This window comes from Cucumis melo, chromosome 12 (genome assembly GCF_025177605.1).
Source record: "Cucumis melo cultivar AY chromosome 12, USDA_Cmelo_AY_1.0, whole genome shotgun sequence".
Classification (NCBI taxonomy): domain Eukaryota; kingdom Viridiplantae; phylum Streptophyta; class Magnoliopsida; order Cucurbitales; family Cucurbitaceae; genus Cucumis; species Cucumis melo.
Genome location: NC_066868.1, coordinates 864,418 through 890,027, shown reverse-complemented (window position 1 = coordinate 890,027; position 25,610 = coordinate 864,418). Strand labels below are relative to the sequence as shown.

The window sequence follows — 25,610 nt, the reverse complement described above, 5'->3', positions numbered from 1 at the left end:
CATTTATTTTGGTTACTATTCATGAGTCATAAAAGTCCAAATTTGTCATAGTGTTAGCCTATCATCACACGTCTAACTACTAATGTATAATCTTGTAAAAATATACGAACCCTAAAATTTTTCCTTGGTGTTCTCATTATCTGGTTTTTTCTTTTGTTATAATCTACACACTTAACTTAAAGGGGCAAATTTGCTTTGTTTTCTTAATGAGATAAACGAAAGGTTAAACAGTTAATAAGAAAGGAGATAGAAAAGGAGTAAAAAAAAAGAGAGAATAAATAAATGATAAGTCATAGGTTAAGGTAAGATAATTTTTAAAGGTATTTAAACGCTAATAATTTGCATTCATATGTTGATATCGGTCGGGATAACTATAATAGATAACAATTTTAGAGGATTGGACGACTTATTTCCATTAGGATTTCCATTTTGTCATAGCCATTCCAATATTTGTTGGTTGAGCCAAATCATGGAAGAATCTCAGTTATTTGAGGGGCTCGGCCAATGGGACTCTCTCTAGGCCCATTATGATAAAGTTGCATAGTTTGGTGGGCTCAATGGGCTAATTTGACTTTGGACCAAGCCAGTTAGGCCTGACCATTGTTACCTACCAACCTGCTATTTTCCTACTTCACTTCCCTCTGCTTTTCTCCATGTTAGATTTTACCATTTAGTTCAAAATCACCCCTAACATTCATAAACTTAGTTCTATAAATATTTACATGTATTCTAAAACAACCTAGGTTCATGCGATATCGATCCACCTAGTATCTTATTACTGTTGTGACAATTCTTTATTTTCCGTTAAATCACTATATAAAATCTATGAAGTGTACTGTAAATCATAAAAAGGTCGATAAGTTTATGATTTTAGCTTTGGAGAGTAATAATGACATTAAAAGTCATCTATAACATCTTGCAAAAATCCACCACTACAAGAAAATGGCGAATTCCCGACGCCGAAAAGCACGTCGGCATAAAGAACGTCGGGAATAAGGGCTTTCCCGACGCACTCAACAACGCGTCGGGCGATGCGTCGGGGAAAACCATCTTTCCCGACGCACCATGAAGGCGTCGGCAAAAATAAATCGGGAAAAGGGGTTTTTCCCGACGCCGTGAACAGTGCGTCGGGAGCGGCGTCGGGAAAACCTTTTTTCCCGACGCAACATGAAGGCGTCGGCAAAAAGTAAATCGGGAAAAGGGGTTTTTCCCGACGCCGTGAACAGTGCGTCGGGAGCAGCGTCGGGAAAAGGGGTTTTTCCCGACGCCGCGTTAAACGTCGGGAAAAGGGGTTTAATGAGCGTCGGGAATTCCCCTTTTCCCGACGCGTTTTGAGGGATTTCCCGACGCCACGTCACTGCGTCGGGAAATCCCCTTTAAATTCGTTTCAGTTCTGTATTCACAGAACCGAAACCGAGAGGAGGAGAAAAAGAAAGGAGAAGAAGAAGAAGTCGCCGCCATCCTTTTGTTCCGCCGCCGTCCGTCGCCGACCGCCTCGCCGTTGTTCCTCGTCGCCGTCTGCCACTTTAGGTAAGTGAAATATGTAAATTTATTTAGTTTTTTTAGAGTTTTTTTTGATAAAAATTAGTTTAGGGTTTGTTTGTTTTTTTGTTTTTTTTTTGTTTCAAAGTTAAAAAAATGTATGTATTATTGAAATTGTTTAAAGTTCTTTTTTGTTTTTGTTTTAGTTTTGCTTTAGTTAATTAGTTTTAGGATTAGTTTTAGAATTTAGATTTTGAAATAGTTTTAGGATATAGATTTTGAATTAGTTTTAGGTTTTAGTGTTGAATTTGAATTTGAAGTGGTTTTAGGATTTAAGATTGACGTTGAGATTGAAGTTGAAATTGAATTTGAGATTGATAAAAAATTTGAATGTGTAGAGATTTTTGAGGTTATATTGAATTGGGGGGGGGGGGGGTGTTTATTGAATTTGAGATTGTGATTTAGGATCTCCAATTACTTAGTCGTTTGAACTTTGAGAAATACCTAATAAACTTTTAATTTTGTGTTTATACAAAATGTTTAACATTCTTCAATCTTATATACGGATGGTTTTAATGGGTCTACTCAACATATTTCTTAAAACATGAGATTTATGAGAATGTGTTAGAATGCTAAGTTTCTGAAAATATTAGAGCAAAGAGATAATTTAAAGCAAAGCTAGATTTAAGACTTGCTTAATGCAAGAGTTTCTTGATCTGATAGAAATTCTATGGGGAAGATTATCTTGTGTACAGTGGTCGTGTAATTATTATGAAATGGAATTACTACTTATCTGGGGAGAGGGAGGTTTAAGTTAAATTGAAAATGTTTGTTTTCTATGTCCATAGCCATTATGTCATATCGACGATCAACTTTTATGGAGACGGACGATATGTTCCTCCAGTTTGAGGACGATTTAGATAATAACATCGCGGGAGGGTCATCATCTGTGGGCGACAATACGGGTGAGTCTAAGAATTTTCTTCATTTTAACTTACAAATATTTCATGTTCTTTTTTCTAACTTTATATGTTATTGTCTATTTATTGAGCAGAGTCTTCTTCTCAACAAACGACTCCGACTCCTAGGAGACGTGCGCAATCTCGACTCTTGGAGTTAGAGCGCCACGTTGCAATAAATGGGCGCATTCCGATGACGATCGCCCCTGGAGCAGAGAAGCCTATTTCTCCACACGCCGTTCGCTTCAGCCAGGCGATAGGCGTGTGCGTGCGAAAGACATTTCCCGTCCGCTGTCTTAAGTGGACGGACGTTGGGAGAGAATACATTGAGGTCGTCAAGGGCGACCTCCAGGTAATTAAATGCACTACACATTTATATATGATTTCATTTGAAACATATCTAACTTTAGCCAATCTAATGTGTTATGTTTGTAATGTGCAGCGATTCTTTGTGCTTGATTTCAATGATCAAGCAATGAACAGGTTTGTTGAGCATCAGATGCTCACGACCTTTAAAGAGTTCCGGGCCGACTGTCATAAACATTTCAAAAAGTACAGCGACCCGGAGGAGGCTCGTGCCAACCCACCAAACGCATTGGTTGGACGTGATGAGGATTGGCACTTCCTCTGCGACCATTATATCAGCCGTGCATTCCAGGTATTTGTCATGATTAATTATGATAACAAGTTTTTATATGTATAAGAAATAAACAATATAATTGTTTTAATGCAGGAGCAATCACGGACAAACAAGGCTGCTAGACAGAAGCAGCCTTACAATCATAGTAGCGGGTCCAAGTCGTTTCTACAACGACAGCATGAGCTCGCTGAAAGAAGAGGGCAGCCGGTCGATCGTGTGGAATTGTTCCGGGAAACACACGTTCGAGCTGGGACATTCGTGTCGCAAGCCGCCGAGGATGCGCATGTAAGTTATACCCTTATTAATTATCCACTTTTATTATATATTTTTGCGCGTTACCTAACATAATTTTTAAATTTGTTGCAGAATCAAATGCTGGAACTCCAATCCCAGCCTATCCCAGAGGGTAGTCAGCCACTCTCTGAGGATGAGATATGCGATCAGGTGTTGGGTAGACGACCAGGCTACTCAAAAGGCCTTGGTTGGGGACCCAAGCCGAAGGCCCGCAGAACGGCAAGTGCAAGCAGTTCGTCGACATCTTGTTCGCAGTCCACACAAAAAGAGATTGAATTACAAGCTAAACTTCATGAAGCTTTGGAACGGATTGAAGTACAAGATAGAAATCACCAAGCATTAGCTTCACAAGTGGAAGCTATGAAAAAGATGATTGAAGACCTAACTCGTGCACAACAGGGACCACCACATGATCCCTAGCTTCATTATGTTTATGTTTTTTCTATATTAAGAACTATATTTTGTTGTAGTCAACTTATTCGTATTATTAATTTTAATTCTATTTTTTTAATTTGTGTTTGTATATTTATTAATTTATTTTAATTTAATCCAAAACGTCGCGAAATTTTTTTGAGCAATCCGAACATCATTGTGAATGTTTGAGCAAAATATTATAAGGAAAAAAGTAAAAATAAAATATTTTAAAAAATATATAAAAAAATATTTCCCGACGTTCATTACGTCGGGAAAAAAACGTCGGAAAACAGGTTTTCCCGACGCCGGAATATGCGTCGGCATAGACGGCGTCGGGAATAAGGTTTTCCCGACGCCGTCATGCCGACGCATATTCCGGCGTCGGGAAAGCCTTTCCCGACGCTGCTTTGGTACGGCGTCGGGAAAGCCTCTCGCGACGCATTTCTCCCGACGTGCTTCCCGACGCCGTTTTGTACGTCGGGATATCCTTTTCCGACGTACTTTGCATTTTCGCCGACGTATTTGTGCGTCGGGAGTACCCCCGTTTCTTGTAGTGCACATAGAAGGTGACAACATTAAATATCTTTAATGACATTTTGTTCCATGACGATCAAGCAACTGACATTGTACCCCTATAATGTCAGTTTTTGATTGACAATAAATAGTGAAATTTCTTGTAGTGTCTACTACAACATAAATTACAAAACTCAAAATTACCTTGTATTTACCATCAACACTACGTAAAATGAATTCAAATTTAATTGAAAAGATTACTCTTTTCAAAAATTGTTTAAAAATTATTTTCTTTTGTAATTGAATAATGTAAAGTTAAGAAAATATAACTTTTAGCTTGGTTTTAAAATTTATAATTATATTGAAAAAGATTAAAGAAAAAAAATATATAATTTAATGTTATAAACTTGATTCTTTTTATTAAATTGAAATATGTAATATATAATACATTATATTATATGATATTACAAAATAAGAATAATTACATAAAAATTCTAACATATAATAAGCCTCATAAATTTAATTAACAAAACCAAGTATTTTTATAGTTTATAATTTTATTTTCAAACATTTTGAAAAATAGCTTAAATTAGAATTTAATTTTTAAACATGTCATCACGATTTTATTTTCATTGAATCCATTATTTTCAAATTTTCTATCGACCACATCTTTAAATTTTTAAAAATGGATCAAAACACATTTACGTCTTAAAAAAAAAGACTATACATATAAAAATTTGCTATTAAAGTAAGAACGAGACAATTTTGTATGTGTTTAAATTGATAAATAGATAGAATAATTTTGGGGATGGAAGGAATATTTATATAAAGTGTGATTGAAATTCAATGTAATCAAAATTGTTATGTATGAGTTAAAAGATTGGATAAACATAAGTTGAGAATGATATGATACCCACTCCTCACTTCAATACCATCATACTTTAATTTGGCACCCAATTTAAGCAAATGTCTTTTTCATTATTTGCACTTAATAAGTTGTGTCGCCCATACACTTTTATAAATTAAAGTATATATCTATACTATTTTCTTATTTCTTATATTATCTTTTTTTAAAAATATATATATATATATATATATATATATATTTGCTTTTTTTTTTTTAAAAAAAATCAAATTCAAGTATACTAATTAGTTGATTTCTATACTTCGAAATAGTATTGAGTTTTCTAATATTTAATAAGGTTTTATTGGTAATTAAATTGTATCTAACACACTCAAAAATACATTTTAAATCAATATATAATTGGCATAATAAATAATGTATATTAGTAATTAACAATAATGTGAAAAACTAGTTTCAACTATGGTTTCCAACTTTGATTATAATCCAAACACATGAATATCAAATTAATGATATTAACAACTACAACTTAATTACTTAACTTAGATTTAATTATTTTATTTATTTTCTTATTATATGATAAAAAAATTTGAAGCTTGTGAGATCTATTCATGGATGCAAGTGTGCGAATTCCCCTATTCCCGACGCATGAATACCCCTATTCCCGACGCCGCTCCCGACGCACTGTGCACGGCGTCGGGAAAAGCCCCTTTTCCCGACGTATTCTTGCCGACGCCTTCGTGGTGCGTCGGGAAAGATTGTTTTCCCGACGCATCTCCCGACGCGTTGTTGATGGCGTCGGGAAAGCCCTTATTCCCGACGTTCTTTATGCCGACGTGATTTTCGGCGTCGGGAATGCTCCATTTTCTTGTAGTGGAACACAATTCTTATTGAGATCAAGAGCTTAGAAAAATAGAAGTTTGTGAATAAGATAACTCAGAAACTTCACAATTAGGAAATGTTTTTGAACCCATGAACGAAATTTAAGTAAAGTGCGAAGACCCATGAATGGAAAGCTTAGTAATAATGGTACGAAGTCATAACGATTAATAACAATCCATGAAAGAGTTAATTTGAGTAGATTAGAAGTTGAAAGTCATTTTAGGTGGTAGAGTTGTTGCAACGATTTCATGGTTATTAGATGTGTTGTTACAACTATCTAGATGTAAATTATGTATAATATGAATTGATCAGTACCTAAATACTACCTTCTACTGCTACTAATATTTATCTTAACTTGATATTGACTTTGAATGTGGAAGTATCTTTGATACTACACTATTGGTGGTCACTTTTTTGTTTTTGCATGATACTTTGGACTATTTTTGGGATTGCCAATCCACAAGCCAAAAATAATTCCAAGGATGCAACTAGTATTATTTTAAAATTGAAACACAACCATGTTACTTAGCTTACATGTTTTCTTTTTCTTTTAGCTTGAATAATTGAGTTTTCTACAACAATATTTTGTTAAAACTAAAACATTATTTAGTATATATATATATATATTGTAATTTGAAATTTCAAAATTAATATCAAAATTAAAAAATTGATAATGTGAAGGGCACCCACTCCCCTGCTCTTTTTTTTTTTACTTTTATGCAATTTTAGTCTTCTGTACATCATTCTTACTCAAAATATGAACTATATGCTACACTATATTTATCTTTTATATTTTTTACCCGTTATTGATCATACATAGAAAATTTAGACACTTTTTTTAAAGAAATTTTGTCATATGAATGGATTGGGCTAAAACGTGCACGCAGATTACTCTAATAATAATAATAATAATAATAATAATAATTAAGCTACATAATTACACATTAATGAATATGAAATGAATAATATATAAATATAATATATTTTTTTAATCCACAAACACCAACCATTAATTCATGTACATGATCATCACAATAGTTCCCATTTCTCTTCATCGGCCGCCGCCGTCAAAGTCCATATGGTTAAAAAAACAAACCCGGACAATTTCACAACAATTACGACACATATATTATATATACATATATATATATATATAATCAGTGTCCATAATAGGAGGGTGCTTTTGGGTATTAAACTAATCTTCACTAATGCTGTGTAAATGAGGCTGCCACGCCCCGCCGTAGCTACGACTCCTCCGGCGATCTCGGCGGCTGGGTTTATCCTTCTTCAACACAATCACGTCCTCCAATCTGTGACTTAGATCGTCAGATTCGGGGAAAACGCCGCCACTGGAGACGGCGGAGGATTGTTTTTTAGCAGGCTTGGTCCGGTGGTCGGAGTGATCAGCGGGGATCAAGAAATAAATGCCGCCTCGTCGGAGGTGAGATTCGGGTGAGAGAATGTTGACACGGCGGACGAGACGGTGGTCGTCGGAGGATGGAGTGGTGAGGACGTGGCCGGGATTGGCTTGGAGGATCTCGGCGGCGGCGAGGGGGGGAGAGAATTCTTGAACGAGGCCGTTGAGATGAACGACTCTGATTAAATCCAAAGCTCCACATGGAAGAATACAACCCAAACAATGCTTTAAACTATTACCCATTTCACCAAAGAAAAGAAAAGAAAACGACACCGTTCTTCAAATTGAGATCTCAAAGAATTTGTTTTGAAGAACTGATCACGAAAATTATGAAGAGGGAAAGAAAGAGGAAAAAAGATTAGATTTATATATATAAAAAAAAAAAAAAAGAAACACAAAAAAGAGAGAATAATTCAAAAGGAAAGGCTTTGGGAAAATGAAAGTACCAAACTGTCCTTTTGAAAGTATTAATTATAATAAGAATAAAATAGTTGGCCTTAATTTGGTTTCTTATATTTTACGCGTTATTATTATTTGGTATATTCAATATTTTATAGTTTCTTATTTAAATAAACATTTTTCGCCAGCTGCCTTTATTTATATTTTATTCATTTGTTATGTCCAAAAACAAAAAAGGAAAAACACCCAAAATCAGTTGATTATTTATAAATTAATTTGAGTTTGACTCTATTATATATATATAGACTATATATGGTATTATAATATATATTAGATCGTGAGTTTTATTGTTGACTTATAATATTATGTCTTAGTTAATGAGGTTTTTTTTTCTTTTTTTCTTTTTTTCTTTTTGTTGAAATTCTTAATATTGATAATTTGTTGGTCGTATATAACTAAAAGAAGTATTAGTAGATTGGCATTGTAGCTGGAATGATGTATGATGATGAGTTATGCATGCATTATGATTTTGTTAATTAGGAGAGTCGTGTTGGATTTGAGTTGTGTATGTTTTTTGTTTTCAAAACTTATAAAAGCATTTTTGTTGTTCTTCTTCTTCTTCTTCTTGTTTTTTTTTTTTTTAATGTGGTGTATTATTTAGAATTAAGTATAATTAGGACAATTGAAACTCAAATAACAAAATAAATTTGTCAAAAGAACATTTGACTATAATAATTTCTATGGAAAAGGAAGGGTATGTTATAGGCATTTGATTCCATCTTATCTTATTCTAATTTGAATTTACTTTTTGTTAATACTGCCAATAAAATTATTGTTTTTTCTTTCGTATAAAATCCGCATTTCACATGTGTAAAATATACTTATTAATATTTATGTTGGCTAATTGAATCATACTTAAGTTCACATTAAAATATCAACGAGAGACAATTCAATCAATTTTTTTATAATTTTTTTTTAATTCGAATATATCAATAGATAAGACATTAATTATTTTTTTTTAATGTCATTGATTCCATCATCCCTCCTACCATTATTTAACTAAGAAATTTTTGCTACAAATTGCTATACAAGACTTAAGATAAGTATATAGTGAAACTAACGAAGGAAAGATAAATATTTAGGAAAAAAATAATGTGCATTAACAGTATAAAGAAAAAGTAGGATTAAAAATACATAAGAAATTAAATCGTGATAGATATAATAATAGAGTTGTTTTTAAATATATTAAAATGTATCATAATAATATTTATAAATATAATCAAATATCATAGTCTATATGTGATAGATAGTTTATCGCAGTTTATCGCATATAAATTATAATATTTTAAATATTTGTAGTATATCAAATATAGACTATATATAGCGTCTTGAGTTTAGGAGAGAGACATGAATGAACCGATATTAAGGAATCATAAGGACATGGGAGTAAGATTAAGAAAGACTTAAAAAATTAAAAGCTAATACCTATACCAATAAGATGCATCTTCCTTTTCGGTGGCTCGATCAGGTTGGTTTGTAAAGAGAACTTTCAAGTCTTTAAGAGTACAGTAAGGATGATATTGTTAGATCGTAGAGAATGCAGGAGAATGTCGGAGATTCGAATTAAAAACGGTGAACATGGGACGTTACATTATAATATTTTGTTATATTGATAAATATGTTGAGGATGTTTATCATTATCAATTAAAAAAAGTTAAATAGGTTATATTAAAAGAAAAGAAAAAGAATATAAAAAGATGAAGGGAGGAGAAGGGGGAACATGACAGCATAAGGAGGAAGGAGTAAACGAGAATATAGGGATCCAACAAACCCATACTTCAAACTCCCAAAGTGATTAAAACCTCCTTTACCTACGCTATTATTATTAATTATTATTAATTATTCAATTTTACTTCTTTTCTATCTTTTTATATTTATTCCTCCCTTTTTCACTTTTCTTTTTCCCTCTTTTAATTTGTAATACTTTAATTCTTTTTTTCTTTTTTTCATAAATCTATGACATTACCTATTTTATGCTCATTTTATTTAATATCTACATACTTAGTTTCTTTTAATATTGTATTATTTATTTTCTTATTTCAATCTTTAATTTTTCTTTTTAATCATTAATGTGTTCCTACACGAAATAAACCTTTTGTTCAAATTTCATTCATAAATTTTTACTCTTAATTCTTGTTTCAAATTTTTTGTCCAAAATCAAATTAAAAAAAATACTAGTTAGATTAATTTTAGTCTTTTAAATTTAATAACTTTTTACAATTACCTAGTTATGTCGTATAAGTTCAATGGTTTATATTATTGATGCTGCTAATATATAAAATTATTGAACTTTAGTTAGTTGGACAATAAGTGAAAATTTTGAATTATTTTCACAAAATATATATATATCGAATCATAATCCAATAATAAGAGATCTTATTTATTCCAAGCTCTTAGTTTATCTAGCTAACTAACCTTACCTCTCTTATGTCTTGCATGATGCCATATCATGCTAAATAATAATCTCTCCACTTGTTAGCTACATTCATCTATATGTTAATATTAGTGTTATTAATCCCTTAAAAAGATATATAAGAAATAGATGCGAATAATTTTGGAGTAAAATCAAGGCAAGGATAGCCAAATTGTAATTCAAACTCAATACGTGTAGGAGACAACACTTAAGAACACTCAAACAAAAATCTAAAAAGATCCATGGAAGGAGATGGCTAGACCATTCAACCCCACTATCCACTTCACCAGCAACCTCTAAGGTTTGATATAGTATGACTTTGAGGTTGAGGTTAATATTGGTGTATGCCTATGTAGGACTTACTCTTTAATTATTATATGTTTTTAACTCATTCTCCCTATGATTAGCTCAATCTTATTAACACTTCCTAGTACTCAATCCAAAAGAGAGTGAGAGCAATCCCAAATCTATCTCCTTATTATAGTCTCACACATTGTAGAAGGCTCATCTTTCTCTCTAAAATATTTTGTTATCTTCTTTACTCTCTAGACTTAAGCCCTTAAAGTATCTCTACCAAGCACCACATTAGTGTACAAATCTTTCGATCTTTTGTAGATCGCCTCCTCCCATAGTCATCTAAAGAAAATGGAAATTAACAAATATATTAGTTACCTCCCCCACACCCACAATTATTTATTAGTGAAATGAAAGGTTTTGAATAAATACCAAAAAAGAAAATGTGATGTTTGAAGATTTGGTAAAGATAAAAAAAAAAAAAGAAAAAAACATATAAAACTTAAAAAGCAGTACCAAGAAACAATAGAAAACACATGATGTTAATTTATAGAAAAGTATAAAAAAATACAAAAGAAGAAATAAATAAAAAATGTGAAGTTTAATGATATAATAAATGTTAATTTATAGGGAGTGGTGAGGTTTTGGGGCAAACATATGGAGACAAAAACGGCTAAACATTATTGTCAGGAAATTGGCGATTAATTAGGGTTTAATTTTCTGGAGGCATGCATGTTACAAAACTAAAACGAAGCTTCCTGTCAACTTCTTAATTAATTTAGAATTTAGGATATAATTAAACCCTAACATAACACAACACACCCACCCACCCATATATTCATTAATCCAAATCCTAAGCCTAAGCAAACACAATTCTGGAATCCCTTTCGGATTAATTTAATTAATTCCTTCTACCATACTTTTATTTTTATATAATATAATTAAGGAAACCTAAGGCCACGAGACCATACCTAAGATTCCCAAAATCTATCGTTAGGTTATGAGTAAATTAGTGTACTTATTAAACCTAAACCAAACAAACACCCATTTGATCTCACATATATTTACTTCCCAAATAATATACTTATTAGGGTTAATTATATGTTTATGATGTTTTTGAAGAGTTTCAATTTTATTCATATAACACTTTAATTTTTTTTTATTTTGATGTATTGGTAATATAGAATAATAAACTTTTGATTTTATAAAACTATTTCCTTTTTGTATTCATCAAATGATCACTAATATATATGTATGGTCTTACTTTCAATTTATATTATGATGATAGAACTTGGTCCATGCATTGCTTTTGAGACTTAGTTGATTGATTGAGGATGCTAATCATATCAAAGTTTAGGGTTGATTAACAACAATAAGTACCTTTCTTTAGTGGATAAAATATGAATTAGCTATATACGCAAATTTCTAATAACATATATATATAGACAAAATAAAAACTTTTACTACCTTAGTAAAAATTGATGTTACTAATTTGGTGTATAAGCAATAACTTTTGATCACAGTTTGTTATGATAGCTGTCGCATATGTCGTCTTATTTTTCTTTTATTCTTGCAGATGATCTCTAGATCATATTGAATCATTCTATCGCATCTTGAAAACAGATTCTCACATTTAGAGAAACCTAACTACTGATTATTCACACTAAGTTAGGCTATTTGTGTGTTAGTGTAGTTACCATTTATAAATACAACGTTACAATTAATCACTTAACTTTATATTATTGAAGTTATCTTTTTCTATGCATATTGCTCCCTCAAAAGACGTAGATGATATTATATCGAACTAGATTACTAAACCTTGTGTTCTCTATTTATGTAGTATCTTTATATCCCTATTTTATCATATGTTCTTGAAATTGTTGTATAATTTGTGACGGATAATTCATCCTTCAATGAACTTGACTGAAACTAATAACAACATGGAATTTAAATTATATATAAATTAACAAATCTATATTTAATTTTTCAAAAACATGATATGTATTTCCTAATAATGCATCATAAATTGATTGCATTGATAGCACTTAAATTTTAGAGATGATAATTAAGTATATATCAACATTTTTTAAAGAATTACAAACATAACAAAATTTACTAGTGATAGTCCAACGATGAGTCTATAAGATTCGTTAATATTAATGTATTATGACTCCGGACCTAATTGATATATATTTTAAATTTCATACTACTAATTAATTTTTATAATCTAAAAAAAAATCGACCACGTTGAATATAATATGTTTAAGAAATTATGGATAAAGAGATGAATATGACAATAAAGAATGGTAAGATATCACAGTGATCAAAGTAATATTTTAAGGGTAAAAAAATGAATATAATAGACAGTATTATTAGTCCAATGTAGATATTGAATTTAAGACGCAAATTGAGTTAGATCAGATAATCAGATTAATATAATATTAATACACACATCTTTAATTAGGCTTTAATCTTGTGGTTAATTTATTAAATAAAACAAAAAGTAATGAAGTCAAGATCATAAGTCAAAAGATAAATTTAATTAAAGATTTTAAAGATATACCAAAAGAATTTCAAAAATCGTTTTGAGTTGTAGTGAGAGATTTGATTTATGGCCAAATTTTAAAACCCAATTGATCATCTTATACTTATAGTGTAAAATTAATAAAAAATAATAATAATTGGGATTTGTAGTCTTAATTAATTAAAAGATTCATAAATCTTAACTATATGTCTTTTTGCATAAAATTCAATGTATCAAATTTGCAAATGATTTTATTTTTTATTTTTGAATAATAAGTAAAAAACAAATGTAGAGTTTTAGGTCAAACTCAGTTCACAAAATATTCTATTGGATGAGATTTCTATTTTTTCTCTATTTGTTTTGATTCCTTTCTTTATTTATTCTTCACATCAAATAGAGTTTCAGTTAAGTTGTATTTTAAAAAAAAAAAAAATCAAAAAATAGAAAAATTATCAAAATATTAATCAATTTTGTTTTCTTCCTGGGAGTGTAAATATTTTTTTTCTTTTTTAAAATGATTATAAGAATTAAATTAGGATAAATTAAAAATTTTACTTCATAATTATTAAATTAATTAATAAGCATAAACATTGATGTGAAATTTCGACTATGATCGAATAGAGTAAGATTGCAACTAGGAGATTGAGAACAATAATAATGAAGAAGAAAAGGGGAGAGGATAGAACAAAAGGATTTTGTGTGGAAAACTTTAGAAATATTAAAAACCACGTACTTACAAATTTTCTTTCTTATATATTAAGAATATAAATTTTATAATAAGAAACTTTCTCTATCTTATACCTCATTCAATTTGTTGAAGATTTTGAGATTGGCAACCATGGGTCCTCACCTATTTATAGCAAAAAAAAAACTTGACTATCAAGCAAATTCAATGGCCTTTATTTGTACATGATATATGTATATGATCTAATAGGTCCAAATGCTCTAGAGAAATGTAAAGATCTAATTGAACATTTTGAAATAAAACTTAAATTTCAAGTTATGTGATATAACTATATAACATGATTTTTTGAATCTTAAAAAGTAAATTGAAATCAAACTCAAAATTTGGTTAAAAGTATAACCATTTTGAAACTAGAAACCAACGTTAATGGAAGCTACATACAAAACTTAAAAGACCAACAAAGTATTTTTGTTTTCTATAGGAAAAAGGGTCTAACTAATGATGTGGCCGAAAACACAGCACCATTGTTTTGCAACAAATCCATAGTTTTTGGAGTCATGTTCAGATTAGAGAAAGGATAATGAAGATGTGATAGAAGTTGGATAATGAAATGTCATCATAAACAGTTTTGTGTAATATAATATATAAGGGATGGCTACAACTTTATTCTGAATGAGTAAGTAGTGAGAGTCAAAATATAGAAACATAATTATGATGGAGACAATTTTTTAAAGCAAGATTGAGACATGAAAAGTATTAAAAGAGTGTAGGTGTGAGATGAGGTAGAGAGTGTAGCAGCATGCCCTAATGTTTAGGAGTTGTCTCCATTGTCTACTATGATTGACTCCTCACTATTGTTCTTGTAGGTTGTATTAAAATTCAACAAAATTGAGGTATTTCAATCATAATGTCCATATTTCAATGGTATAAATTCTGTTTATTATACAGAGAATGGACATGACAATTTTGAATAACTAACTAAAGCAGTTTATAAAATTTGTAGATATGATAAAAAAACTTAATTCATTTTATAATTTTTATGACCAAACCATTCAATTTTTATGAAAATGAAGCATACACTCTTCTAGGCTAATCAAATTTCAACTTTTATCAACTACTATTGAACTTTATTCACTTTAACAAGTTTGATTAATATATTAATGTTCGTTTGCAAAGTCTAAAGAGACCCAAGGTAAAAAAAAAAAACATTAAAACCAAAGTAATTTAAATTTTCTATGTTTCATTAAATTAAAGCCACCAAGTCTAAAAATATATAGATTGAACTTTAACCATTTAATTTATTGAAACATAGCATGGGTGAAGCTGAAGTATATCTAAGTGGGTGGCTAAAGTTCAAATCACTATTCATTTCACAGCATTCTAAAAAGGAAACATGGTCTCAAGTTAAAATTCTCCTATGCTGTTCAATCTAAACATTGTCATAGAATTCCATAACACATTCAGTACTACAACCCCATAGATTTGATCCTGTTCCGGTAAGGTCCTTCTAATCCTCCATTATCAATCATTCAAGAAAAAGCTTCAAATCTTCAAAAGGGCAAAGCTTTAAGATTTAATCATTTTTCAGAATGGCCCCCTACACATAAACAGTGGCAATTGCAGTTGTACCCAGATCAAACCAATTACAACAACTTAACCAAAAATTTCTTTGTCCACTTCTAAGCCAAAAAAGCTTTATGAAACATGGCATTTTTTGTATAGATATACAAGCAATATTTAACATTGGTGACTTGCCCTTTACCTCCTTCCACTGCCTGAGTTGCCGCCTTCGAACAGCTCGTTGATTCGAGCCTCCATTTCCTCTGCAGTGTACTTCAAATACCGATCTGTACGCTTTGCCAACTCCGGCAAACTCTGGTACCTCCCTATGAACTTTTGATATGCTGGCAAAAGGATTTTGGCAACTGAGATTCTTGTTTCCTCTCTGAGCTGATTCTCAAATATCACCCATGTGGATTGGGTTTGGCAGATTTCTTCGAACTGCATATTGAATGATTGAAGCTTCTCCTTCATCACAGTAGGAGCTAAAGTGCCACTGTCCATTTTCAATGCTCCCACCACCTTGCTCCATGAGCTTTTCAGGTAGTTTCCGAGGTATTGTCGGTTCTTAACCGAGTGTTTTCGAATCCAATCGTCTCCTAAAACGGATCCTAAATCACTGTCTTTCACTTTCTGAACAATGTATCTCCCATTGTTCATCAGAAACACAGAGCTTAAGGAAAGATCCTTGTATATTTTCGACTTTGCTTCTAAATTGCTCTCTAAAAGCTCCATAATCCACTCCATCTGAACAGATAAGGAAGATGACGCTGCTGCTCTTTCAGAAGGAAGGGCAGGTTCGTCAAAAACTTGCTCTAAAGTCTGCCGGGATTTGCAAGCTGCTCTAAGGTAATTCATCACGTATCGAGTGATTGGATGAAGACCACCCCCAGGGACCGGAGTTTTAGCCGGATCACGGCGGATCAAATTCTCAAGCTCCATGAAAATCCCTTTGATTGTTCCGCCTAACCTTTTCCAGATTGTAATTGCTTCATTTCTAAGCAACAAGCAGTACTGATCTGAAAATACCGAATCGAACTCCGGCATCAAGTCTCTCAAGGTCTCAAACATATCGAGGATTTTGAACAATCGTTCCGGCGCGCGGGAGCCAATTGCCACCGCATCTGCAAAATTCAATAGCTGAATAGTGGATCCTCGGCAGACTTCCATGAAAGAAAGATCGGCGGTGGTGGAGAGACCGACGAAGACACGTTCACATAGGCGTCGTTCGCTTGGGAAGAGAATTCGAAGAGAGAGGGTAATCGCTTTCATCCACCGCTCAATCTCCTCTTCGAGGTCTTGCCATTGCATCTTTTGAACTTCATCGATGCTCAGCTTCTGTAACCCCAACCTAGAAAGACTCTCCTCCAAGAACTCCCTCCTGCAGCTACTATAAGCATGTGAACACTCTTTCTCAAACCCAGCCGCTACCATACGCTTCGCTATTTCATGGAGATCGTTGATAGTCCCGGACGGAAGCGCATCAATAAGGATGTTGTAATCCGTCACCGGCTGCGCCACGGGGATCTGGATACCGTCGCCATCGCCCAGAATTCCCTCCGCACCTTCCTCATCTTCCTCGGAATCAAAGCAGAAATCCCCCGTTGACTCACCGTTCCTGAAATGGCGAGTCAATTCAAAAGACTCACCTCCACGGTCCATCAACGACCGGAACTCTTGGTCGACACGGAACATAGCCTGCTGCATCAGATCGTCAGCACGAGCAAGATAGGAAGCAACAGACTTATCCCTAGCCATAGGAGCCCAGTCCCTAATGATACCCAACAACTCATCAATAGAGTCGAGAAAAGCAGAGGAATCAGCGGAATCAGCCCAAATGGGATGGTCGGCAGCCAAGTATTGGGAGATCCGGCGGTCTAAAGACTTGAGAGAGCGCTGTAAGGCGGTGGGAGCTCTGGGATCAAGCTCATCGGGTTTATCAGAGAGCTTATCGAGGGAAAACCTAGCATCAAAATTGGAGAAAATCTGGAGAATATCATCGGCCATGGATTCGTTGCGACCCATGGTCTTGGCTATGTGGCGAGCCATAGCCAGCAACTTCTCTTCGCCATTGTCAACCATTGGAATGAAGGAAGAAGAATCAAAGAGGAAGGGGAAGAGGAGGAAGAAGAAGAAGAAGAAGAAGAAGAAGCATTGGAAATGGAGTAGAAAGAAAGTATTTGAGAAAATGCGAGAGAGAAGAAAAAGAAGGTTGAGGAAATTGAGGAAATTGAGGAAGAAGAAAGAAGAGTGATTGAAGAGAAAGGACGCGGTTTGGTTTGGTTTGGTTTGGTTTGGTTTGGTTTGGTTTGGTTTGGTTTGGTTTGGTTTGGGTTTATATAATTATATGGTTCATCAATTGGGAAAAGCTAACTCATTACTCTTCCCATCTCCTTCCTACACAATCAATATCCCCACAAATAATTCTCAATCTAATCCCTATCTCAATTATTATTTTCTTTTTTTAAAAAAAAAATGAAATGACTGAAATGTTTGTATTTCTCAATGGTATTTATTACAACAATATATGTAATTTTTTATTATTTAAATCTTGTTTGAATTGTTTGGGTCTTCTAATTGAAAACTATTAATTGTTGAAGACAACTTGAAAGTCAACTTACCTGAAATTTTGCAAATGTGAGAGGAAAATGGTTTTAGTTTTATTATAATATTGCAACTCTGGAATAAGCTTTTACTTTATTATAAAACTCAATTCTTCAATTTTTCTTTCTTATTAGGAAGCTCGTGATTATTGACGTAATAGCAAGTTAATTGAACTATGTTTGATTTGACACCTTCAAAGTTAATTAATTGTTATAGTTTTTACTGTATTAAATTTTGCATGCGAATAACAAATAAATGAAAAGAAAAAGAAAAGTCCGACAATGATTAGGTGATATGTTGTTTGTGCAATTGCAACAACATTATAATTTAGAAATGATTGTATTAATTTAGGTTCATTATATAACTTTTACTTTTGTTTATATAATCTTTGATGTCTCTAAACAGAAAAAAGAAAATGAAACAACCAAAAGTTTGAATTGAAATTTAGAGATGGAAATAATATTTCTAACTTGAAATGACAGCAAATAGCAAATAAAACACCAATAGAGAATGCAAAGAAATTGAGTTGATTAATGAGGAAAAATATAAAGTTTTAGGAATAAAAAAGTGGGAAAAGTAAAAGTGGGAAAGGGATAGTCAAAGTAGAAGTACACATGAAATTCAAAGATCAAAATGAGTTTGCTTGAAGGAGGAGAGAAAATGAAAGGACAATTCAAAGATTGGAAAGAAAAAAAAGGAAGAAGAGGATGCTTTTCTTTTTCTTTTTTCTTTTCTATAAGGAAGAGGGACCCAAAATGACTTTTTTTGGTGTTCTTTTTCAGATCTATAATCATTATGCAATTGAATCTTATTTAATCATAAAAATTAAATTATTTACTAATGCAAGGCTAAATTGATTTTTGATTTTGATTAATATCATAATACCAAAACCTATAAATGAACAAAGCCCTTCTCTAATCTTGAAGGAGAGAGAGGATATTAGTGTTAGTGTTGAGGGGGGGAAGGGGTCAAATGTGTGAAATTATGGACACCATATCCTTATTTTTGTTTAGATTTTAAAATGAATTGGTCTACAAGTTTAAGTTTAAGTTTCCTTATAGATATATTGAAAATGTTTTGAATGAGATGGTCATAAAAATTAAATGGCTAGCACATGGAATTTAGCTTTCTATTTTCTTGAATTATATACTTTATAAATAATGATAAAAAAATCTTTTAAAAGACAAATGTAATAATGATAAAAGTAGCATGGAGTAGACTATCAATGGTTATATTTTCAAAAACTTTATAGTTTTGTCATTATATAACCAACGACAAATCACCCAAAAGAATACCAAAGAAAAAATGATTGCTAGATTCACTTTGCTGCTTTAGTAGTGAAATAAAAAAAGCAAACATATTAGATTAAATATATATATATATAAGCTATTAATGAATATTAGAAATGGGTCATATCATATGTGACCATTTCTATATTAAATTAAAGCAAAGGATAACACAAAAGAATATTTATTCAAATATTATAATACCCACATTTTATGGCCAATTGGGTAGGTTTTTCGAAAAAAATAAAAAAGAGAGAAGAAAAGAAAATGGGGAATAGGTAGCTTTGGCATTATTGATTGGGAAATCCAAGAAAATGCCAATTTGATTGGGTCAAATGAACGACTTGTCGTTCTCATTTTGACAGGGTCAAAAAAAAGACTTGTTTTCTAATGCACAAGAAAACAAAAACAACACAACCAGAAGACAAGCAAGAGATAACTCAACTGATGTAGATATATATACCATTGATCAAAAAGTCAACCTAATAGGAGAAACAAGAAGATCAATTTACAATATCAAACCTCAGTTTCATACGAACTTCCTTCATCAGCTCAGTGTGTGAACATAACATTTCGTAGAGACACAACTTGGGCAATAAGATGTTGAAAAAAACCTTCCCTCCCCAAGTGTTCCTCTTTATATATTTTATTACCTTAAAAATGGTAAATTATATCAACAAAGTGGACGTAAAATGAATCTAGTGAGATCAAGAAAGAAAAACGAGGAAAAAAGAATGTTGTTCTTGAGGCTTTGAACTGATACCCACACAAGTTCAACTGCTCTCCTTTGAATAGTTGCTTGTCTCCTCTGCTACCTTTGCCCATACATCAGAAATTTTCTCTGCATATCCAACCTATTCGACAACAAAAACTCCCAAATTTAACATTGAGGATGGTCAGAAAATCATGTAGTTTTCGTAATATTTCGTTCACATAATCATTCGTGTCAATCTTCACAAAAATCAGAGAGAACCCATCAGAACGTATTCAAACAATCATTCATATCAATTTGGACAAAAGTCACAGATTCCACCTATAACCTTTTTCTTATTCTTAAAATCATAATACTTTGATTGTAGTCTACATCTGGGCCCCGCCTTCCACTAATGGATTGTGGCCCCTTAGAAACTAAAAAAGCCTCCATGAATCTTTAAACAAATTACCAACAATATCTGAACTAGCAGAACCATGCTTCAGCGCAAGTTAAAATGACAGAAGAATATGCACGAGGTAGTTTGGAAGTTTGGTCTCTCATTCGAATCATGTTTCTTCACGTTTGAATTTTGAGGCATTTTGTAACTATTTTATAAGCAGTATTTCTCATAGTTGGAGTCGTGGACTTGTTTTTTTCTATATCCATGTATTCTTTCACTTTTCCTTTTTCTTTTTCTTTTTTTTCTCAATAAAAATAGTTATTTTCATTATTAAAAAAGGGTCAAAATGACGGAAGAATATGCATTTCCAAAATATTTCACAACATTGTTTCTGTTTCGGGATGAGTCAATCTCCATACTTGATGAATGGGATTAAGAAATCATTTCATACAATCATACAAAGCATGAATTATGAACGATGACTGTCCAATAGACACGATGATGAGTACCTGATTTGTTACAAACCCTTTCAACATACTCAAGAAGTCGGCTTGTCTTTCTCTGTCAAATCTATCCAGTTCACTCCTGTTGTTTTCCTGAATTACATGCAATATCATCAGGTCATCATAAAAAATGACAGAAGCCAAAGCAAGTAAGAAAGGCAGGTAAACAGAAGAATTCGCATTGTGCTATTCACAAGAAATGATAACTGGGTCAAGCTTTAAGAAATCCGACCTCTAGAACATTCCACAAACAAAGAAAACCTTGAGACTTTCCCTCTTCTTCCAGAGGCATAGGCCTTGTAGCAGTATGAGGTGTATGCCTCGAATTAAATTTTAAAAACTTTAGAAATCCTAGATTGGTATCATTAGGTATTGCTAAACATATGACGAGGCATAAAAGCCATAAGAAAAAGTATATATGATTTAATTTAAAAAATAGAAAAAACCTCATCAATCAGCACTTAAGCAAAACCTAAATGAATATATTTAACATCACTACTATTTGATAAGATTGATTTACACTCTTATAATAATAATAATAAAATAAAAAAAGATTGACTTACACTATAAGCTTCTGTTTGACACAAGTAAAAGTAGTGTTAGTTCAAATTGTCACAAAACTCACAACTCAAATTTTAATATTTTTTAAGAGTGAGACAAACTAATATTAGTTTTCTAATCAATACACAAGACGAACAGACTTTAAACTTCAGTACCCTTAAGCTTCTTATGGTTCAATGGGGAGAGTCTAGAGGCTAAAAGTTCAAGTCTTATCTCATTGTGTCCCACTCCTTTACTCCAAGGAAATCAAGAAAATGACAATAGTTATTAATATTGAAATAACATAAAGAACTTCTAGACCTGACACCTTGAAAAAAATCTTACTGTTCAGGAAAGAAGGAAAAGAAAGTCCAACAACTAAGTATCTCAAGACCAGATAAGCACGAAGTACAACCTGTTCCTAATTATGAATCATCTCCAAAATGAGGGAGTCTTTTTCCTCCTTTAACTGAAAGTAGAAGTACGTGAGACAGCTTACATGTACGTAGGAATATATAACAAGTAGCTAGCCATGGTTTTACCCCAACCTTGAAGACATCTGAGTTTACACCTTGCCCCTTGACTATAGAGCCAACTCTTGATGGTTTAATCAAACCCTAGTGAAAGGTTCCTCAAAGATAACAAAACAAATTTCATCTCTTTTGACATCACTCTTAAAGCACTGAATCATATGCTCTAATATGAATGAAACAGATCTCTATCCATATCCTACAGGCTACAAAAATGAATCGTTTACACTTACACATAAATGACAAGCACTTGCGCTAATCTTGATAACAAGGTAGTGTTCTAAATTAATTCCTCCATTTAAGTTGTGTTCATGATCATAAAGAAAAATAAATACAATGAAACAATTTTAGTGACTGACATTTCCCCAGTACGTTGTTCTTTGATGAAAGCAACCCTGAGTCCTTTCAAAAACAATGTAAAAAATAAGATGACGGTAAAATGCTAGGCATGCACATATTATAGTAACAACTCTAGAATAGCGATGCCACTAAAAAATGGGCATCAGGTGTTACTTTCTGAGTTCATAATTTAAGCTCTATATATACCGAAGGAGAGGCTTAATAATAATGGGAGCATCTTCCACAGAAATGTCCTTAAACATTACAAAGACAAATCAAAACAAAACTCTGAATACTACAAGCTACAACACTCTGGATAATAAGAGCAATGGAGCTTCCAAATCAAGGTGAGAATTATGCCATCAAATACATTACATCCCATGTACTGCAGTTAAAATATATATTAAAGGAAAGACACTGCAAGATGTGATGGGAAAGCACCTTTATACGCTCGTATTCTCGCATTGCCACATTTTTAGCATCCTCTGTCGTTCTTATAGTTTCTTTTAACTGCTCTAACTTCTGAATCCTTGATTTGTCACCACCAAATACTTTAGATGATGCGGCTTCAAGCTTTTCAGCCCTTGTATGCAATGAGGACAAGTCAGACAATAGAGTTTGCTCAGTCAGTAAAGCACTTGAGCGTTCTGAGAATGCACCATGAACTGCTAGCATTAGCCCAAGATAATCATGAAGTACATCCTGAAAATATAATTTAGCTATGAAATAATTAGAGTATTATAATAAAATGCACAAGTCTCCAGTTAGCTGCTATTATTCTATCAGTACATGAATGAACTATAAGGTTCATAGTCTACATACATAAATGATAAATTGAATAGGGTATGAGTGTACGAGTTTCTTCAGCAATACTAACTGTCTAGTGTAATACATAAAAGAAGAGCCATTCACAAAGTAACTTGAACAAATAACAATGTTTCAGTTCATATTCTTGAGGAAGATTAAAAAGAATTACCAAATGTTTCACAGTTTGAGCATTGAGCTCTCGATATAATCTGCTTGCTTTCACAGCAGCAGTTGCTATATTTTTTGTGTCAGTGGCACAGACTCTTTGACAGTTGAATACAGCCTCCTCATTTTCGAATTTTGTCAACTTAATCAATGTCAAACCTAACTCTCCAAATGTTTCTGCCATATCTTGCTGAGCTTTCACCAAAGATTCAGCCTGAGATAAGTGTCATCATAATTAAAACGACCAAAAACATACACATTTTCAAATACACAGTTTGGCTAACTGATAAAGTATAACAAGTATCTCACCTGCTGAGATGTAGCACTCAGCTGCTGCTCGAAATCACGCAACTTTTCTTTCTTTTCCAAGAATTCCTTATCCTCCTCGACAACTGGAGGCTTTGAACTGCCCCAGTCATTCGTCACAGATTGTTTCAATTCCTTAAACAATCTTAACAAATCCCTTCCACCTCTGGCTGGCTGAACCACCTCCTGAGGCTCCATTGCGCTCTCATTGAGCAACTGCTTAGGGAGATTAACTGCTCCATCAAGCATCCTAGACGCAACATCAGTTGTCGTTGGCAGCGGCAATCTCCCTTGAACCTGCAGAAATACCTTAAACTCATCGCTCTTTCTAATCACTGGATGCGCTGCTAGTTTCCTCAAGTATTTCTCCAGCGCCACCCTTCTCTGCTCAACAAATTCTTGTTTCTGCATCACTTGTCCCTCCACCACACTCTTATCGGGCCGTGGAGGTATAAAAAATCCTCTGTAAGATTCCGCCAAACGTTCAGATAGAGTCACGACATCCTTAAACCTCCTTCGAACGCTAAATTCTGATCCTCCAAACTCTGCTATATTCGTCCTCGTAGTGATCAGATACGTAACGTACGAATTCCCACCAGGCACTATCGAATTCGAAACGTCTTGCTCCTTCTGGGGATTCGAGACTGTAATTCTAATATAATCAGAGTTGGAAGAGGAAGATCTAGACAAACCCCCAGAACTTTCGGAACTCTTACTAGGGCTTTCAACACCATTAACATCACTAACATGATTCCCATCGACCGGACCGAAACTCAGATCAGAAAAGTGAAGCGGCTCGGAGATAAAATGATCGGACGCATTAGGTTTACGGAGATCTCGATCGAGCGGCGGCGAAAGCAGGGGATCTGAGTCAGCCGGCGTAAGAATAGTGGGCGGCGCCAAAGGGTGGTGGGAATCAGAGAGCGAGGACATAGCACTGCGATAATTAGAGAAAGATTTGGAGCTTAACTGCTCCTTGAGAACCAAATTTTCCATATCATCACGAGAGGAATACAATTGGGCTGCTTCAAAGCCCTGATTCTCCGAGTCCATCATCCTATAACCTAATCCCGGAAACAAAATCCAGTAAAAGAAGAGAGAATTCAGGAAATACCACTTGGTTTGATCAGCCGCTGAGGAATAAAGAAAACGAAGAAACGGTTCTGGTGTCTCTTCAATTCCGAGGCTTTAGAGGAATAGAGCAGAGTGACGGAGGAGACCACCGAGCAGCGTGGCGGAGAGAAGCAGGTGAGGGTGAGGAAGACAAGCACGTGGCCAGTGTGAAGCCCTTCAGGTGTGAACGACGGCGTTTTAGGAAATGTTCCCGTCCACGGGAAGAAAGGATGGTCAGGGGTAGTATCGTAAAAATAGTGTATCGTGTTCTTCTCCCGAGATTTTTAATATCCTTGGGGAATTTCTCGTTGACGTTTCTAAAAAAATTTGGATAAGGAAATGAATGGAAAATTAAATAAGCTTTGAGGTTATTGGAAATCTTTGATATTTAATCAAAAGAATGAGACGGGACTGACGTCACCACTTCCTCTTCTTACGTTATATCACATTTTTCTTCTTAATTAAAATTTTCTAATCTTTGGATTTCTGTTTTCAGTTTTTATTTCAAATCACACTAATTCTGCATAAGAGCTTTCCTTTTTTGAGTAAGTAGTAAGGCTCATGGGTCAACTTAGGACATGCCATATGTAACATTATTCCAAATCAATACATCAAATTTTCATTCATGTCAATTACAAGCTAAAATTGAGGTTTGTTCCAGTTTACTAACGCACATATGGTGTATACTCCATTACCCACACTCATGCTTTATGTACTCCTTAACAAACACACCAATACATTTTTTTGCTCTTTCCATATCATGTTACTCCACAAACACGTCATTTTGTCATCCCCTCTTCATAAATTTTAATGCTTCAACTCATTTGTTATTACTATTAAGATAAAATATTCCAAAATTGAACCGATTGTAAATAAATAGCCCGAGAATTGTGTGATCCTCCTTTCTTATCTGATTGGTTCTTTT

The 25,610-nt window shown here is 33.2% G+C and overlaps 4 protein-coding genes across 5 annotated transcripts; 1 reads left to right on the top strand and 3 right to left on the bottom strand.

Moving 5' to 3' along the window:
• Positions 1 to 1,251: 1,251 nt before the first annotated feature.
• LOC127144434 (uncharacterized) lies at positions 1,252 to 3,886 on the top strand. Its single transcript, XM_051080370.1, has 6 exons — positions 1,252 to 1,530; positions 2,331 to 2,447; positions 2,537 to 2,793; positions 2,884 to 3,099; positions 3,175 to 3,366; positions 3,448 to 3,886. Exons 2-6 carry the CDS (start codon positions 2,336 to 2,338, stop codon positions 3,793 to 3,795), a joined length of 1,125 nt encoding a protein of 374 aa, XP_050936327.1. The 5' UTR covers positions 1,252 to 1,530; positions 2,331 to 2,335; the 3' UTR covers positions 3,796 to 3,886.
• Positions 3,887 to 7,241: 3,355 nt separating this feature from the next.
• LOC127144381 (uncharacterized) lies at positions 7,242 to 7,706 on the bottom strand. Its single transcript, XM_051080291.1, has one exon. It carries the CDS (start codon positions 7,704 to 7,706, stop codon positions 7,242 to 7,244), a length of 465 nt encoding a protein of 154 aa, XP_050936248.1.
• Positions 7,707 to 15,185: 7,479 nt separating this feature from the next.
• Positions 15,186 to 17,625, bottom strand: LOC103497050 (exocyst complex component EXO70B1-like). The gene has a single exon (XM_008459110.3). It carries the CDS (start codon positions 17,478 to 17,480, stop codon positions 15,597 to 15,599), a length of 1,884 nt encoding a protein of 627 aa, XP_008457332.1. The 5' UTR covers positions 17,481 to 17,625; the 3' UTR covers positions 15,186 to 15,596.
• Positions 17,626 to 19,724: 2,099 nt separating this feature from the next.
• LOC103497049 (sorting nexin 2A) lies at positions 19,725 to 24,981 on the bottom strand. Of its 2 annotated transcripts, XM_051080369.1 has the most exons (6): positions 23,576 to 24,981; positions 23,271 to 23,480; positions 22,736 to 22,996; positions 20,892 to 20,978; positions 20,056 to 20,142; positions 19,725 to 19,941 (listed from the first exon to the last, which is right to left on the bottom strand). In XM_051080369.1, the coding sequence occupies exons 1-5, from the start codon at positions 24,626 to 24,628 to the stop codon at positions 20,062 to 20,064; spliced, it is 1,692 nt and encodes a 563-aa protein (XP_050936326.1). In that variant the 5' UTR covers positions 24,629 to 24,981; the 3' UTR covers positions 19,725 to 19,941; positions 20,056 to 20,061. The 2 variants fall into 2 exon arrangements, with proteins under 2 accessions (XP_050936326.1, XP_008457331.2); XM_008459109.3 differs by having other exon boundaries at positions 19,725 to 20,142; positions 23,576 to 24,980.
• Positions 24,982 to 25,610: the final 629 nt, after the last annotated feature.